The sequence below is a fragment of the Aristolochia californica genome, unplaced genomic scaffold (assembly GCF_029961685.1).
Source record: "Aristolochia californica isolate CCGP_79_NKW_82.1479 unplaced genomic scaffold, dmAriCali1.0.hap1 SCAF_16, whole genome shotgun sequence".
Taxonomy (NCBI): domain Eukaryota; kingdom Viridiplantae; phylum Streptophyta; class Magnoliopsida; order Piperales; family Aristolochiaceae; genus Aristolochia; species Aristolochia californica.
Genome location: NW_027181837.1, coordinates 15,996,422 through 16,012,883, shown reverse-complemented (window position 1 = coordinate 16,012,883; position 16,462 = coordinate 15,996,422). Strand labels below are relative to the sequence as shown.

Genomic DNA, 16,462 nt, shown 5'->3' with positions numbered 1-16,462 from the left:
AATATCATTTGGTTAGTTGGAAGGAGATTTGTCTGCCTTAGGTTAAGGGTGGGGTGGGCATTCGGCTTACAAATGATATGAATAATGCCCTCCTACTTAAGTGGATTTGGAACCTTAATGCCAACCATAGAAATTTGTGGAGAAATATGGTGTGCCACTATCTACAGATTTCTAGGCATTGGTGGAGAGAGGGAGGCACTCCTTGCCGTCTATACCTGATTTGGAAATCCGTTTATAAGTTACTCCTAACCTTCAAGGCCGCGACCTCTTTCTACCCAGGAAATGGGAGGACTCTTTTATTCTGGAACAATGAGTGGTGCGGTCCCCTCCCCCTCTCTAAGGAATACCCGGGTTGTATAGAATTGCTATGGACTTTTCATGCTCGGTAGCCGAATCTTGGAGTAATCTTTCTTGGAGTCTTCTCTTCCGCCGGAGCTTGAATGATGATGAAGTTGGCCTTCTGCTAGCTTCTTTCGAGTCTCAGTAGTACCATCCTCCGGGAATGAGTGTCAGATAAACTGATTTGGAAGCCTGGTATTAGTGGTACATTCACAGTCGCTTCAGCCTATTCCCACATCAAGGAAGTTGTCCTCAGTCAACTAGAGCACAAGGCAAACCTCGATTGGAGGCTTTCAGTTCCTAACAAAGTAAAATTCCTTATTTGGACAACCATCAGAGAGCAAATCCTTACGGTGGACTATCTTCACAGGAGAGGCTTCACCGCCTTGGATGCTACATGTCGCCTATGTGGCAATTGTGAGGAGTCAGTACAACATATTCTTTTGCGTTGTGGCTTCTCGTGGAGAGTTTGGATGGCAGTGTTCTAGAAAATTGGCATTCAAGTGGGCCTCCATCAGGATCTATTTGGCACAATACAAATGGCTCTTGGGACTTGCCTCCCTAGAATTGGCAAGATTATGCTCTTTGCTTGCCTTACTCACATCCGTTGGTGTCTCTGGCTCGAGAGAAATAATCGGAGATTCAATTCCAAGTTCAGCAATCTGGATGGTGCAGTCTCTTGAGTCGTCGGTATGGTTTCCAGTTAGCTCCACACCAGGAAGGAATTTGCTCCTTAGGCCGGTGTCTCCCTTTGATGGAATTGGTGTCTTCTGGCTCACATAGTGGGCCCCCAGAGGACTCCGATCATGATTGAGTGGGAGCCTCGCCCCAGTAATTGCATTAAGCTGAACTTCGACGATAGTGTTTTTTGGGGTTCAGGAATCATAGTGGAGAGACCATCTTCTCCTATGCTGCGCTTGTGGGCATTGCTGATTCTCTACCTCTTCGGTGGTAAATGCTTTTCATCTTGGGTTGAAGATTTTCAAAGACAGACTTCAAGGGAAGCTGTTGATTGGGGACTCTAATGTGGTCATAAGCTGGTGCTCTAATTCAGCCTCTCCCCTGTGATGGCATTGGCCAATTACTTCATCTATTGCAGATATTGTATCTTCCATTTCTTGTAGTTGGAATCATATTCCTAGGTCAGCCAATTCTGTGGCTGATAGGCTAGCTAAATTTGGAACATTCCAACAATCTCTCATTGTTTGGGATGGTTCCCCCACCATGTAATCTTGCTCTTTTGAGCCTTTTAATATAACTCAGCACTATTTAAAAAATAAAAAATAAATAGACGGGCATATAAATCATTTTGTAATCTTTTTACTTAAGTGAGGTTATGAGGATAATTAGGGTCGAACTCAGACTCATTGTCCACTGCTCTTTCAATGCGGCCTCCTTCCAACAGCTTGTCTTCTCTTTTTCTGCTTCTTTCTTCCTCTATTTCTTCTTATTTTTCATATTTCACATTCCATTTATTTTTACACTTGTTCATTGAACCGATTCAAACTTGTATTAATCTTGAGTAACTTGGAATTTTTTTAATAATTCAATAGAAAATTGTTGCTAATATTTCATTATTTTTACTACTAGAACGTGCAAATAGATGCCATGGCTTCATTTGTTATCTTACTAATAATTTAGTATTTTAAAAACAAAAAAGAAAAAGTTTGTTATAATTGGCAAGTTCTCATGTCTTACTGGTGAACAGTATTGAGCTGCTTCACTGATCCCATATAGATCCAATATATAATACCATCATGTCAACTCACTACTCAACTTGGTAAATTCATTTTTTATGAACAACTAATATTTTTTTCATATATTAATGCAGTTCAAACTTGTGATCTTCACAGTTCTGGTCTGCTGTTCTACCCCTGGATGTGGCCAAAACTGTAATACAGACATCCCCAACTATAGAGTCTACTGCTGATCCTTTCAGGACATTGATATCTGTAAAATCTCACTCCCTGCCTCTGATTTTTCTCACAAGTATCTAGAATAATAATATGTTTTTCCTTGGAGCAGATATACAGGAGAGTGGGATTGAGAGGATGTTATGCTGGTTTGGGACCAACATTGGTTAGAGCATTTCCTGCAAATGCTGCTGCTATTGTTACTTGGGAGTTTGCAGCAAAAGTTTTAGACATTAAACGGGACTGAAGTAGTACATTGGGATCCTCCAACTGCTTTGGGGAAGAATAGATATACAGATTTTATTTGATCTGAGAGGCTTCATGTCTACGAGTGTGCCTCCCAAATCTCAGGCTATATCATCATGACTTGGTTGATGAAGTTTTTCAATGGTCCCATAATTGATTTTCCTGTTTTTTTTGGGTTGTTTTAAATGCCTCTTAGAAGCAACAGGAGAGAAGAAAAAAGGTGCCGCCTTCGTGACCATCTGTGATCTCAGGAGGGTGAGTTACTAGCTGGTCTGTCCCTTACAATTTTCTCACTACAACTTGTTACAGTAATCTGAAAAAATTATACAAATACATCTCTGAAGCTCTGTTTTGTTTTCTGGAGCACTTGACCAAGTCTCATTGTGTTTAATCCTTTTCTTTTTTTCCATTTTGCAGTGGTTTGGCACTAAGAAAAGACAATTAACATATTTCCTTGAATATTCTTCTTCTCTGTATCTTTTTCTTTTAAATTTTTATTGTTTTTTTTTTTTTTTTTGCTGTAAGTTGTAAGAAATGTTTCCTAGAAAAGGTGTTTACAAATGTGAAAATTGACAAAATACCAAGACAAAAGTTATACCAGTCCTTCAAAAAAGGGTTTCATTTAGCAACTATCAAGACAGCTGGTGACACCATTCTGTCACCTTTGTGATATCTAAGAAGCCCAAAGAATTCATAATGAGCTTGACATCATCATGAGTGCATTTTGTAAGCAACGAATTGTCCTGGACCAGGTGTTCCTCCATTGTGTCAAACAAAACAAAAAAAAATTTCTGAAAGGTGCGTGCAAAGGTAAGTCAAGCAAGACAAGGATACGCCCCTGAGATTTCCTGAGACGTGTTTTAGGATCCTTGGGAATCGAAAAATTTTGAGGTTTGCATCTCATATACATGTCACGATACATGGTCCATAGTGTTTTATTTCATTTCCTTTCTCCTTCCATTCTCATCATCGTCTCTTTCTTTTTTCTTTTACCTTTTTTCACCACCTATTAAGAGACTAGACAGAGGGTGGTGAAATATGCATTACAGTGACACCAAGAGATGGTAGCAGCACAAAAGGAGAGACAGAAATGGAAGAAAGTTGCAACAGAAAATGGATGAGGAAAGTTGCGACAGGTTGTATGGTTCAAATCAATTTCTACATTATTTGAAGGGGCTACATGTTGATTTCTGCTAGCTGAATTAATATGCTTCCTCAGCTTTCTAAGGAAAACACTAGATTCGATCTCAGGCGGCCCTTTTCCTTTTGTGATCACATTTTACTAGGAAGTATATGTGCATGAAATCCTGTTTTCTTGACAAACAAAACCTGCCTTTCAGCAAGAAACTTTGCAAAACGAGACGCTTTCTGCTCTTTTTATGCTCTAGTACAGATGACGAAAGCCCGGGACCAGCCTGAGATTTCTTGCTGAATGGGGCTGGAGTCTTCAATGCCCACACAGCTGACAAGGACTCATCAGGTTGGTCCGTGACATGTAAAAATGACTCGTCCAACGTTTCTGCAGTATGAAAAACAAGAACATTAGTAACCAATGCAGAGATAGAGCGATTCAAATAACTCAAACTGGAACATTCAAGTAACCAATACTATCTTTTGAAACTTATTATTTACTTTAATTTTGGATGAGGAGGCACCTTTGGTCCATACTCCCTATTAATTAATCCTATCTCACCAAAAGAAAATAATTAAAGGCCATGAACCCTAAATATAAGGTATTATAGATGATATGTGTATGTGTTGAGTTTCAAGAAAAGAAATAATAATTCATTGATTTGATAATAACTGAGTAGAATGAGTCTCTATTTATAATAGAGGAAACAAGTAAAATCATATTACAATTAAACTATCTTTGTCTCAGTTACACTCAAAGTTAAACACTAAAATATAGGTTCTAACATAATTAAACAATTGAACATTAATAAAAGACTAATATAACTAAAACTCCTTTAAATTGAGGCTCTTCTGTGAAACTCTTGTTAAACTTCCTTGTATTAATTCTTGCTATATGAACCTTCTTGATGTGAGAGTCTATTATGGTCCCGGATCTGACACAAGGATTCTTTGGGAGGATCTGGGGTTTGCCACGGGTTACGGGTCTTCCAGACATTACCGTAGGGGTAATAGGAAGACATGGGAAAGACGAAAACGAAGATCAAACTTAAGGGAAGCTTGAAAACCCTAGAGCTCGTTGAGGAGAACTCTAAGCCTCTTTACACTAGATTTAACCTAATTCTTAATACTTCAATGCTTCCTTTTCTCATTACTCTTACCCCTTAAATAGGGTTCACCCTGTTAGGGTTTAATAAAATATTACAAAAATATTCCTATGAATAAAATATTCTAAAAATATCCCTATTAATAAATAATTCCAAAAATACCCATATGGCCTAAAACTGAAATAAAACAAAGTAAATTAAATAAAACAACTAAAATAATAATGTTATTGCGTGCATAATAGAGTCACATAAGACTCATTCAATACGCCCCCTCAAGCTAAAATTTATAACTTTTTGCAATTAAAAGAGATTCTTGGTCTCCAGGAAGAAATTCCCTATAACATACTTCCCATGACGTAAATATTTTTGCCTCATAAAATTTAATTACCACGACACGTGGAATTCTTCATAGTAGATTGTATTTCATCTTTCAAGTGATAGTAATACCCATAGTTTAATTCCGAAAGGAGATGTAACCACTACAACACTCAACTTTCAAACAAAATTATCAAATCAACAAAGTACGGAAAATGATCAGGCTTGATTTAACTTGTGGAATCTTCATACTTTTCCTTCTATTCTGCCCCTCAATTTGGGAGGTCAAAAACATAATTGTATTTATTATCTCCTCCATCAAGGTGTTCTGAGGATAAGACTCAATCATACACACTCTCCATAATAAAAAAGGATAGGTAACATATACATATAAAAATAGAAACCAACCTCATAGGATTTCGAAAAAAATAGTGATAATAATCACTAAAAAGGGGTAATACCTATTATTCAAAAGATGACGATAAAAAATCCTTTTAAAGGTACTCATAAAAAAGTCTCAATGGACTCAAAACACCTATATATATATATATATATATAAGAAGAACCAATAGAAGCAATGCAAAAGAGGTTGGCCCAAAAGGGTATGCAAGAATAAAAAAAGGATAGGAGAAAAATAACCAGTGGGATGAAAGGAAGATAAAATAATCACTATGGTAATAAGAAGAAGACTAAAGGAAAACCAAAATTAACAAATTTGACCAAGTACGACCTCAAGAGAATTTTAGGGGGTGACAAACATTTTTCGAAGATGATGATGCAAAAGATACGCAACCAATGCAGACAAGCCAACCAACACGAGAGAGGAGATCCCGAGTCAAATCGCCTGGTGCAATCTCCCCAAAACCAAAAACATATTTTTATTAATAATAACATAAAAAATCGCCTGGTAGACCGACCCTTCAAATTTCCCAAGAAGAGGAAAGCAACCTTATCTCTGTACCCCTCTTCTGTCGTATGAATTCCATTCCAAGAGAGGTGTTTTGAGGATATAGAACATGCAGAAGTTCCTGGTGGCCTACACATTCTTGATGTATCGAAATTGTAATCGCCGCCTAATCCACGACAAGCTTTGAGCAAGGAACTCTCATCAACACTATCAACTGATGAAGCTTGTCAAGAACATATTCTACAAAATTCTGAGCTTCACCAAGATTCTCAATGCAACTGCAGCCAAATTCTACTAGAAGATTTTGTGTTGCTTTTACATGTTCAACGTGTCTTCCAGGAAAAACATCTATGATTTCTTCAACTCATCCATTGCATAATCATTACCATCTGACCTTCTATTGCCTTTTTTTAATGGTCTAGAGACCAAGAGCAGCCCATAAAACAGCTCCATTAATTCTGATTAAACTTCTCAGATCTCATCTACCTCGTGATAAAATAGCTCATGCTGCCAACACTCTTGCCTCTTGCTGCCAACCCATCCTTCCTTCAGCATCTTCCAGACAAGTAGGTAGGTGACAAGGTAAATCACGTGCACCTTCAATAGCTGCTAAAATGCATATGAGATATGCACCTTCAATAATATCAACAAGCCTCCAGAGGTCGGACATTAAAGAAGAAGATGCAGAGCCTATTATCTAGGTGAAGCTTTCTTGATCTTCTCCAAGAAGACGCAATCCAATACAAGCAAGAAGCAATAAATCAGCAGCCGAATACCAGCAGCCTCTCGGATAGCAATATAGTTCAGCAAATTCATGAGTGAGCTCAAATTTCTGGAACTTACAAACTTACAAACTCAAGAACTCAAGAACTCAACAATTCGAGAATTCACGAATTCAAGATGCAAGGTCTCAGCTGTGTCAAACCCAAGAGCAGTAAGAAGCAGTTAGTCAGATTGCTAAACAATCTGAACTTATCAATCACCATCATGCCTTTCCAGACTGAGAATACAGACTACTGATTCAGAAACAAAGAAAAAAAGACACGATCACGGAGTTGAGCATGAGAAGAAATCCAAACTAATGGACTGGATCGTGGAAGCAGGTGTTCCTGCTCGTTAATGTAATCTGCTGCTGTAATCATGTGGAAGCAGGTGAAAACAGCAGGTGTTCATTCAATTTATGGACTGATGAATTCTTCTCAGCACCTCTAGCAGTCTCGATGGCTGGACTCTGGAGCAGTTATAGAACGTTAACGAGGTTGTAGTGGCGGTCATGCTAGAGACTTACAGGAACGTGATTCTTCCCAAAGCTCAGACCAGATGGCACCTTCACGTATGAGTCCGAGTGGGAACTAGAAACTCACACTTTTGAGTTCTACTCAAAGTAGGACTGCAAGCGACTCATGAGCTGGACATACAAGGAGACAAAAAAGAACAAGAAAAAGAAAACAGAAGATACTAGTCCTCGTAGGATCCTTGTCGCTGTCCAATACAGCTGTTAGAATTTCTTTTCTGCTGTTTGGAGGTTTGGACTATGAGAGACTTCACATAATTACTGGCAGAAGGAATCCAGCCATAGACGAGTAATCAGTTTGGAATCCAAAAGTTGTAGGAAAATTTTTGAGGAACACAGAACTCTGTCTAGCCTAAAAGAGAAAAAAAAAAACAGATTCAAGTAGATGACCAAAAATTCAAACGCCAGAACAAGGAAAACTTGGCTCAAAGACTGCTGCACTAGAAAACTAAGCCAAACCATTAACTGCCGCTAGACGAGGGTATCAGTCTTAAATTCCTAACATGAACTCCTATTTTAATTATGAATTGACTGAAAGAAATCCAAGAGATGGAGAGGAAAAGACCTTGTATGCTGCACTTGTATGGAGAGGGAAGAGACCTTGTATGGACAGATTTATGTGGTCAAGTTTTTGACTGGTATGGGTCTGTATATGATGTAGTTCAAGCCAAATTACTTGCCTCATATGATGTGCCTTCACTTCCTAATACCTTCAATAGAGTTGTACATGTCGAATCTGCTATGGTCTTGTCTTGTAATAAAGAAACAATAAATGTTGAGGTTGTCGCCTTAACATTTAATATGCACCAAAATTATGAGAAACCACTTGTGCACGGGGTGGGGGCAGTAGAGAACGAGGCCGAAATAGTTCAGATCATGGTTGAGACTAAGGTGAGGCAGAGATGACACACGATGCGTACATTGTGGACATACCAACTACTTTTCAAATAATAGCTAGGACAAGTTTGGTAAACCAGCATGGGCAAATTCTAGTGTTTCTGAGAACAATGAGACCTCTACAGCTAGTGTGGTTGACAGTGTGCGTGATGCTGAAGATGAGATGTAGCAGTCAATTCAGAGGACGGTCCAATTGACCTCTTCATCTATGTTTATACCTCCATCCAATTTTTTACCTAAAGCCACTTTGGCTAGATCAAGTGAGTCTGCTTTGCATGTGAGTCCAGTGTCTACAATAGTTATTCATTCTGGTGCGTCGTCACACATATCAGGTATGTCCTCGTTATGTTTGAGTTTAAGTCAATCCTCACCATGTAAACAAGTCACTTTTGCAAATGGTTTCTCATCTTCAATTAGTGGAGTAGGCTCCATCCAACCTACTTCCTCATTACCCTGAGGTTCAATTTTATTAGTTCCTAAATTTCTTATGAAATTTCTATCTGTTAGTCAGGTTACAAAAATTTTAAATTATTCAATAACCTTCTATCTTACTTACTGTGTTTTTAAGCACCTCCAAATGAGGAGGACGATCAGCTCAAGCCATGAGAGATGGGTTGCATCACTTGGAGGGTCATCACAACATACCTCTTTTGCACTTCATGCAGATGATACACTCTTCCAGTGACATCTTCGGCTAGGTCATCCTTCTCTTGAAAACTTTCTCAGTTATTTTCCACCTTGCCATCTAGATCTGAGTAAAGTTTTCAATGTATTCTTGACTTTTTCAAATGAAATAAAAACACAGTGTAGTGATTCTCTCCGTATTCTGCGCACAAAGAATGGGCTTGAGCTTATGAATCATAAATTAGCTTCATTTTGTCAGTCCACTAGCATTATTCATCAGTTTTTTTGTGTGCATACTCTACAAAAAAACGGAGTAGCAAAAAGAGTAAACCATCATTCGCTTGAAGTTGCACTTACTATGCTATTTCATTTGCATCTTGGCTCCTTATCAGGCTCAACGTCCATCCCTTCTTCCACAAATTCCAAAGTTGAACCATCTCGCACATCGAGCCAAAGTTTTAAAAGTTCGTCAGAAAAATCAATGTCCTCTTCCATGCCTCTATCAGAAACCCCTTCACATGCTACTTTCTTGAATCCCAAAATTTCATTTTTCCTCACGTCCTCCTCAACTTTTCCGAATCCCAAAACACCACCCTCTCCAACGTCCTCTTCTCCCTTCTCAACCCTCCAAAATAGCCCCCATCCCATCACGAACCTTTTGTCTAATCCCCTCTTCCAAAAAAGTCCTTTCACCTCCCCATTTTCCCCCTCGTCCCGAGAAAGTCTTACTTGGCTGCTCTTATTGATGGATGTTGGACTGAAGGTCCAAGCCTAGGTAGAAGGGAGTGGGCCTTCCCTTTGAAGCTCCGTTTCTTAAAAGGAAAAATTAAGGAATGGGACACAAGCTGTTGTGCCTCTCTGGTTGCCAAGAAGGCTTCTCTCCTTTCTCAGATCGCGAACTTGAATCCGGCGGAAGAACAAAGGTATTTAACTCCGACGGAGTTCTCTTCCCGAGTTTCTCTTAACTCTAATCTCATTGCCATCCAGCGTCAAGAGAAGATAGAAGCAAAGAGCCAGATTTAAATGGTTGAAGGAGGGAGATGCAAATACAAAATTCTTCCATGCCGTGGCATCAGCAAAATGGAGGTTCAACCGAATTACCTCATTATGTATCAATAATGAGGTAACGTCATGTCGGACTTCGATTTCTAATATGTTGCTTAAGTTTTTTTACAAACTTATATTCAGAGGAGTGTCCTAACAGGCCAAAGGTTCAACACATCTATTTCTCTCGTCTCTCCAGTAGCTGCCTCTTTATTAGAGCTTCTTTTCTCTACTGGAGAAATTGAGCGTACAGTTTTAGGCATGGAAAATGATAGGGTGCCGGGCCCTAATGGTTTCAATGGAAATTTTTTAAAAAGATTTTGGCCTCACCTCAAGGAGGATATCATAGCAATGATCCACGACTTCTTCGGAAATGGTATCACCTTTCACAATATTGGCGCATCTTTTATTGCCTTGGTTCCGAAGAAAGTTAGTGTTAAGAAGCCAGAGGATTTCCAGCCAATCAGTCTTGTCACAAGTGCCTATAAGATCATAGCAAGAATTTTGGCTCATCGTGTAAAGGTTCCTCTCCCAACCCTCATTCACAGTGGGCAAAGCACTTTCCTTAAGGGAAGAGAAATTTTGGACTCCACTCTGGCAGCACATGAGCTTATTGATCATTTTCGTCATAACAAGGATCCAAGAATTGCCCTGAAGCTTGATCTTGAAAAGGCTTTCGACATAGTCAACTAGATCCTGCTCGATGAGATTATGGAAAAATTGGGTTTTGGCTAAAATATGGAGATTTTGGATCAGAAGTTGTGTGGGCTCGGCCTCTTATTCTCTTATCCTCAATGGCTCAGTTAGTGGGTACTTCAAAGAGACCAGAGGTATCAGGCAAGGTGATTTGTTATCCCGCTTCTATTCAACATGATTGCTGAATTCCTCTCCTCAATGCTTTACTCAGCGATCAATCTTGGGTGGCTTCCTCCTACTAGTACCCAACAGGCTTTTAATGTTCCCATCCTACAGTATGCGGATGATACCATCATATTTGGAAACGGTAATATTGATGGAGCTAGAAGGATTAAAGCGGTTTTGGGTCTCTTCTAATTAGCTTTTGAGTAGAAAGTTAATTAGAAGAAAACCTCTCTAATGGGTTTCAATGTCAGACCTGAGCTCCTTGCAGAGATGGCAAGTATATTTGGCTACACAACAAGTCACCTACCAACAACCTATCTTGGCCTGCCCTTATTTAATGGCCGCATAAACAAAAATCTTTGGAATCCTGTGGTTGAGAAGATTGAATCCCGGCTAGCAACCTGGAAGGGGCATTTACTCAATAAGGCTGGGAGGCTCATCCTCCTCAAGTCTTGCATTGCAGACATCTCAAACTATGCACTATCTTTTATGCCCAATCCTACACCCATATGTTAAGCACCTAGCCAATACTACCAAAAGACCGGCCTATCAGGAGCGGAAGACATAGGTGCTTAACCCAGGACCATAACATCACACCCACCGTCGCGAGGCCGACGCCCATGGCGGCCTACACTTGAGACAGCCCACTTCTGACGACGGCCCACTCTAGCGGCGGCCCTAAGGTGCGGTAACACACTCAGGTCACCCCTTCCGCTTATAGTGATGGCCCATGGTGCGGGAACACACTCTGGTCGCCCCTTCCGCTAGGTCGCCCCCTCCGCCCAGGGCTACACACCTCCACACGCCGCTTGCAGCACACATGAATTGAACCCACAATATAGCGCTAGCTCTGATACCAAATGTTAAGCACCTAGCCAATACTACCCACAAGACCGGCCTGTCAGGAATGAAAGACATAGGTACTTAACCTAGAACCATGACACCATATGTAATGCTTAAACAAAGATTTCTATGGAGGGGATTGAGTGATGCTTTTAAATATCATCTGGTCAGATGGGATGATATCTGTTTGCCAAAGAATATAGGTAGCCTGGGGATTCAAAAATCCAAGGAAATGAACCAAGTGTTGCTCCAAAAATGGTTATGGAAGTTCAATACAATTCTTCCAATCTTTGGAAGGAAATGGTACTTTTTAAGCTTAATGGTGGCGCTCCTTGGTGGATTTCAAGAGGTAATCGGAGATGTCTATCTTCAATTTGGAGAGCATTATACCTACTTTTTCCAAAATTCTCCTATGGCAGTAGATTCTTTGTTGGAAACGGCAGATTCCTCAAGTTTTGGGATGATCTATGGATGGGGCAGGAGCCGCTACAGAATGCTTTCAGAAGTCTTTTTCTCCTCTCTACACATAGAGACATATCAGTAGTTGATGCTTTTGAGGGGGTTGGTCTGAGCCTTCATCCCGAAAGGGGCTTTCTGATACAGAGGCTTCGGAAGCCAGCCGCTTGATAGATTCTTTAAACTCGGTAAAAATTCGACCTTCGGAGGCCAACAAGCTCATTTGGTGGCCAGACAAAAGAGGTACTTTCTCTGAATCATCTGCATTCAGATACATTAATGACTGGAATCCGTCTCAAAAGGAGCATGAGGTCTACTTTGTATGGCGTCTTTGTGCACCTCCCAAGATAAAATTCTTCATGTGGAGCGCTTGTCAAAGTTAGATTCTCTCGACAGACATGCTTAGAAGAAGATGACACCCCTCAATCGACCCCATGTGCCCTTTTTGCAACACTAAAGCTGAAACCAAAAGCAACATTCTGCTACAATGCATCTTCTCATGCAAGGTGTGGACCTTCATTCTTAGTATGTTGGCGTCACAATTCTGCATGATAGCTGTTTTGATCTCTTTTAGTAAGTCGCTCATTGATACTCCCCTGCCTGGTCTCGGAAAAGTGATGTTGTCCGCTTGTACTAGTTTCATTTCGTGGGGGCTTTGGAATGAACGCAACCGAAAGTGGTTCGATGCAAAAAGTGAATCAACGGTTCATGTCACAGATCGAGTGGTGGGACATTTTTTCTTGGCTCCTGACTAAGAAGTCTTTCTCCTCCTTTGTGGGTACCCCTATCTGTGAAAACTGGAGCAATTTGGCAATGATGCACTCTGGGATAAAGGTCCCAGTCATGCAGGAATGGACCCCTCTTGAACCCGGTTACCTTAAATTGAACTTTGACGACTCTTCTCTTGGTAATTCTGAGATTTCTGGCTTCGAAGGTGTTATTTCTAATCCTTCCGGTAATCAGCTTTTATCATATGCCGACCCTTTAGGCATATTGTTATGCATGCAATAACATTATTATTTTAGTTGTTTTATTTAATTTACTTTATTTTATTTCAGTTTTAGGTGAAAAGGGGTATTTTTGGAATTATTTATTAATAGGGATATTTTTGGAATATTTTATTCATAGGGATATTTTTGTAATATTTTATTAAAACCTAACATGGTGAGCCCTATTTAAGGGGTAAGAGTAATGAGAAAAGGAAGCATTGAAGTATTAAGAATTAGGTTAAATCTAGCATAGAGAGGCTTAGAGTTCTCCTCAACGAGCTCTAGGGTTTTCAAGCTTCCCTTATGCTTGATCTTTCGTTTTCGTCTACCCCATGTCTTCCTACTATCCCTACGGTAATGCTTGGAATACCCGTAACCCGTGGCAGACCCCAGATCCTCCTAAAGAATCCTTGTGTCAGATCCGGGACCATAACAACTAGTATCAGAGCGGGAACACAATTGGTTATTCTATATCCCAAGAAAGATGAATCGCTATGGGTAAGGAATTGGAGGAAATACGAGCGCGGTTAGATGCTTCCATTGAACATTTCGCAAGGGAGGAACTCGTTGCTACAACAAAACAGGTCACACGACCTCAAATATCCGACCATGAAATATGCGCACAAGAGGTAGCAGAAACTATCTCGGACGGCAAAACGGCCACTAGCCAGAAAATTCGAAGATTTTATCTTCTTTACCGGCCGACATCCCAGAAGATGCAGACGCCAAGAAGGACCCTGGAAATCAGAAATCGGAGGGGTATGCGACCACAAACCCGTCGGTAAGGGTTGATTTGGGTTCATCCTCCTCCAACCCCTCCTCACGGCTAGCAGAAGCGATTCGTCCTCCAAGGAGCCATTTCCGAGAGCCCTCAGTCGCGGAAAATAACCAAGAGGCGAAGCCCCAAAGGGCTGCCCTTTGCCACCGAACACGGAGGAGGCTCCGTCGGACACAACTCCAGTGGGATTCGACTTCCGGCCACCACCTCCCACACTCAATCCACCTCTCGGCAGAACAGAGCAAACCATTGTTCCAAATTGGGGGGGGGGGGGGGGGGGGGGGGGGGGGGAGGAGGGGGGAAGGGGGGGGTAAGTGTATCGGAATTTATTTTTTTTTGAGGGGCTTTGTGTTTCTGTGGATGAGCACAATACCTGTGCGGATGTGGATCTTCGAATTGCAGTTGTGGGATTTAATTTTTTGGATCCCCTGTAAGTTGTTCAACCACGAACTTTCCGCCCTGTTCGGAGCCGTGTGGACGGAAGACGACCGTCGCCCGCCTTCGTCGGCGCCCTGAGGGAAGGAGCAGTTGTCGACAAGGTTTTGACACTTACCGACGACGGTTATGCTTGGAATCGGCAGGAGGATAACGCCGGATTCTGATTTCCGAAGAATCGTTGAAAAAATTTCCGCCAAAGAAAGAAGATGGTTCAATTCAAATTTTCCAAAGTTAGGAAAATTTCCTCAGCGCACGAAGCTGAGTCATGCGCCAGACCGGGGTTCCTGAACCGAGTCAACCCAGGTAAACTCGGACCGGGCCAAAAAAAAAATGACTTCTAGAAGGGGCGTCGTGTGCCGGACCGGGGTTCCTGAACCGAGTCAACCCAGGTTAACTCGGACTGGGCCCAAAAAAAAAAAAAAAAAAATTGGTGTCCTGAAGGGGGGTCATAACTATCGCGGATGCTACTTCGGCACTGGTGGAGACGTCGGCATACCGACACTACTTCCGAGCTTGAGGGCAAGCTCGTCTTCCAAGGGGGGTGTAATGTTATGCACGCAATAACATTATTATTTTAGTTGTTTTATTTAATTTACTTTATTTTATTTCAGTTTTAGGTCAAAAGGGGTATTTTTGGAATTATTTATTATTAGGGATATTTTTAGAATATTTTATTCATAGGGATATTTTTGTAATATTTTATTAAAACCTAACATGGTGAGCCCTATTTAAGGGGTAAGAGTAATGAGAAAAGGAAGCATTGAAGTATTAAGAATTAGGTTAAATCTAGCGTAGAGAGGCTTAGAGTTCTCCTCAATGAGCTCTAGGGTTTTCAAGCTTCCCTTAGGCTTGATCTTTCGTTTTCGTCTTCCCCATGTCTTCCTACTATCCCTACAGTAATACTTGGAATACCTGTGACCCATGGCAGACCCCAGATCCTCCCAACGAATCCTTGTGTCAGATCCGGGACCATAACACATATCCGATTCTACTTCAGCTAAGCTTCATGGCCTCCTCAACGGGCTATGTGTTTTCAAAGACAAGTGCACCAGTCTCCTTCACATTGAAGAGGACTTGAAGGTGGTCATTGGTTGGTGTGAGTGTGCAACCCCTCCCCTGTCGCGCCATTGGGACATCTTTCGATAGATTCTAAAAATTACCTCAATTTTATCTTGTATTTGGACTCACATTCTGAGATCCGCAAATTCGGTAGCAAATTGCTTGCCAAGCAGGGAGCTATCCTACAATCGCTTGTTGTCAGGGATCTGCTCCCTTCTCTTTTGTAATTTTTCTCTTGTTAATATAAATACATCTTTATCAAATAATAATAATAATAATATGCATCTTTCCAAATCTTATTGGGGTGATGCCATTATCTTTGCTTGTTTCTCATTCACGGGATAACTTCCTCAGTGCTTGGAGGAAAAATTCCTCTCTAAATTCTCAAGCCTAATATTAAATTGTTTCCTCTATGTCGTCATGTTTTTGGATGCGATTGTTTTGAGCATACGTTTGGTTCTACAGTTGATAAATTATCTCCCAAAGCCATTAAGTGTGTTTTCCTGGGTTATTCACGAACACGGAAGGGGTTTAAATGTTATAGTCAGTCTACGAGGAAAACTATTGTATCAATTGATGTTATATTCTTTGAGAACACTCCATATTTTTCCTTGTTTGTTCCCTCGCATATTACTCCTTTTAACATGGATCATGTTTCTGCTCGTCCTGTGAAGGACACTCCTAGCTCAATGCCATTGGCTGAAGCATCAAAACCATTGCAGGTTTATCAACAAAGAAAACATACTAAGACGCCACAAGAGGCCCTCTCTCTGCCACCTGTGCTAACACCTTCTTCATCTAAGGCTCTTGAAGAAATTAATTTGCATCCTCTTATTGCTGTCCACAAAAAGGTGTTCGTACATATACATGCTATCCTACTTCTCAATTTGTTTTATTTGATTCATTATCTGAGTCTTTTAAAGACTTTCCTCTATTAGTTGTATTATTCCATCATCAGTGCAAAAAGAATTATTGTTTCCTTTGTCAACACAAGCTATAGATGCAGAGATGGATACTCTAATGGACCGTGGGACATGAATTTTATGTGATTTGCCTCTTGGTACTACAATTGTGGTATATCATTGAGTATATACAGTGAAGTATAAGGATGACAAGTCTATTGAAAGATATAAAGCCCATCTTATAGATAAAGGATATACTTAGACTTAGGGTGTTAATGCTTTTGAAACATTCCCTCTTGTAGTCAAAATTATCTTCTGCT

General features: G+C 40.6%; 1 protein-coding gene across 3 annotated transcripts in view; it reads left to right on the top strand.

The window, feature by feature from the left end:
• The window catches only part of LOC137953712 (mitochondrial arginine transporter BAC1), a 30,754-nt gene extending 27,545 nt beyond the window's left edge, over positions 1-3,209 (top strand). For 2 of the 3 annotated variants that reach the window (XM_068801191.1, XM_068801190.1), the window contains 3 exons: positions 2,193-2,291; positions 2,365-2,753; positions 2,916-3,209. In XM_068801191.1, the coding sequence (XP_068657292.1) occupies positions 2,193-2,291; positions 2,365-2,499 (234 nt within the window). In that variant the 3' untranslated portion in view covers positions 2,500-2,753; positions 2,916-3,209. Of the gene's footprint in view, positions 1-2,170; positions 2,292-2,364; positions 2,754-2,915 lie in introns of those variants that run through there. The other variant, XM_068801192.1, reaches the window with a different exon arrangement.
• The last annotated feature ends 13,253 nt before the right edge of the window (positions 3,210-16,462 follow it).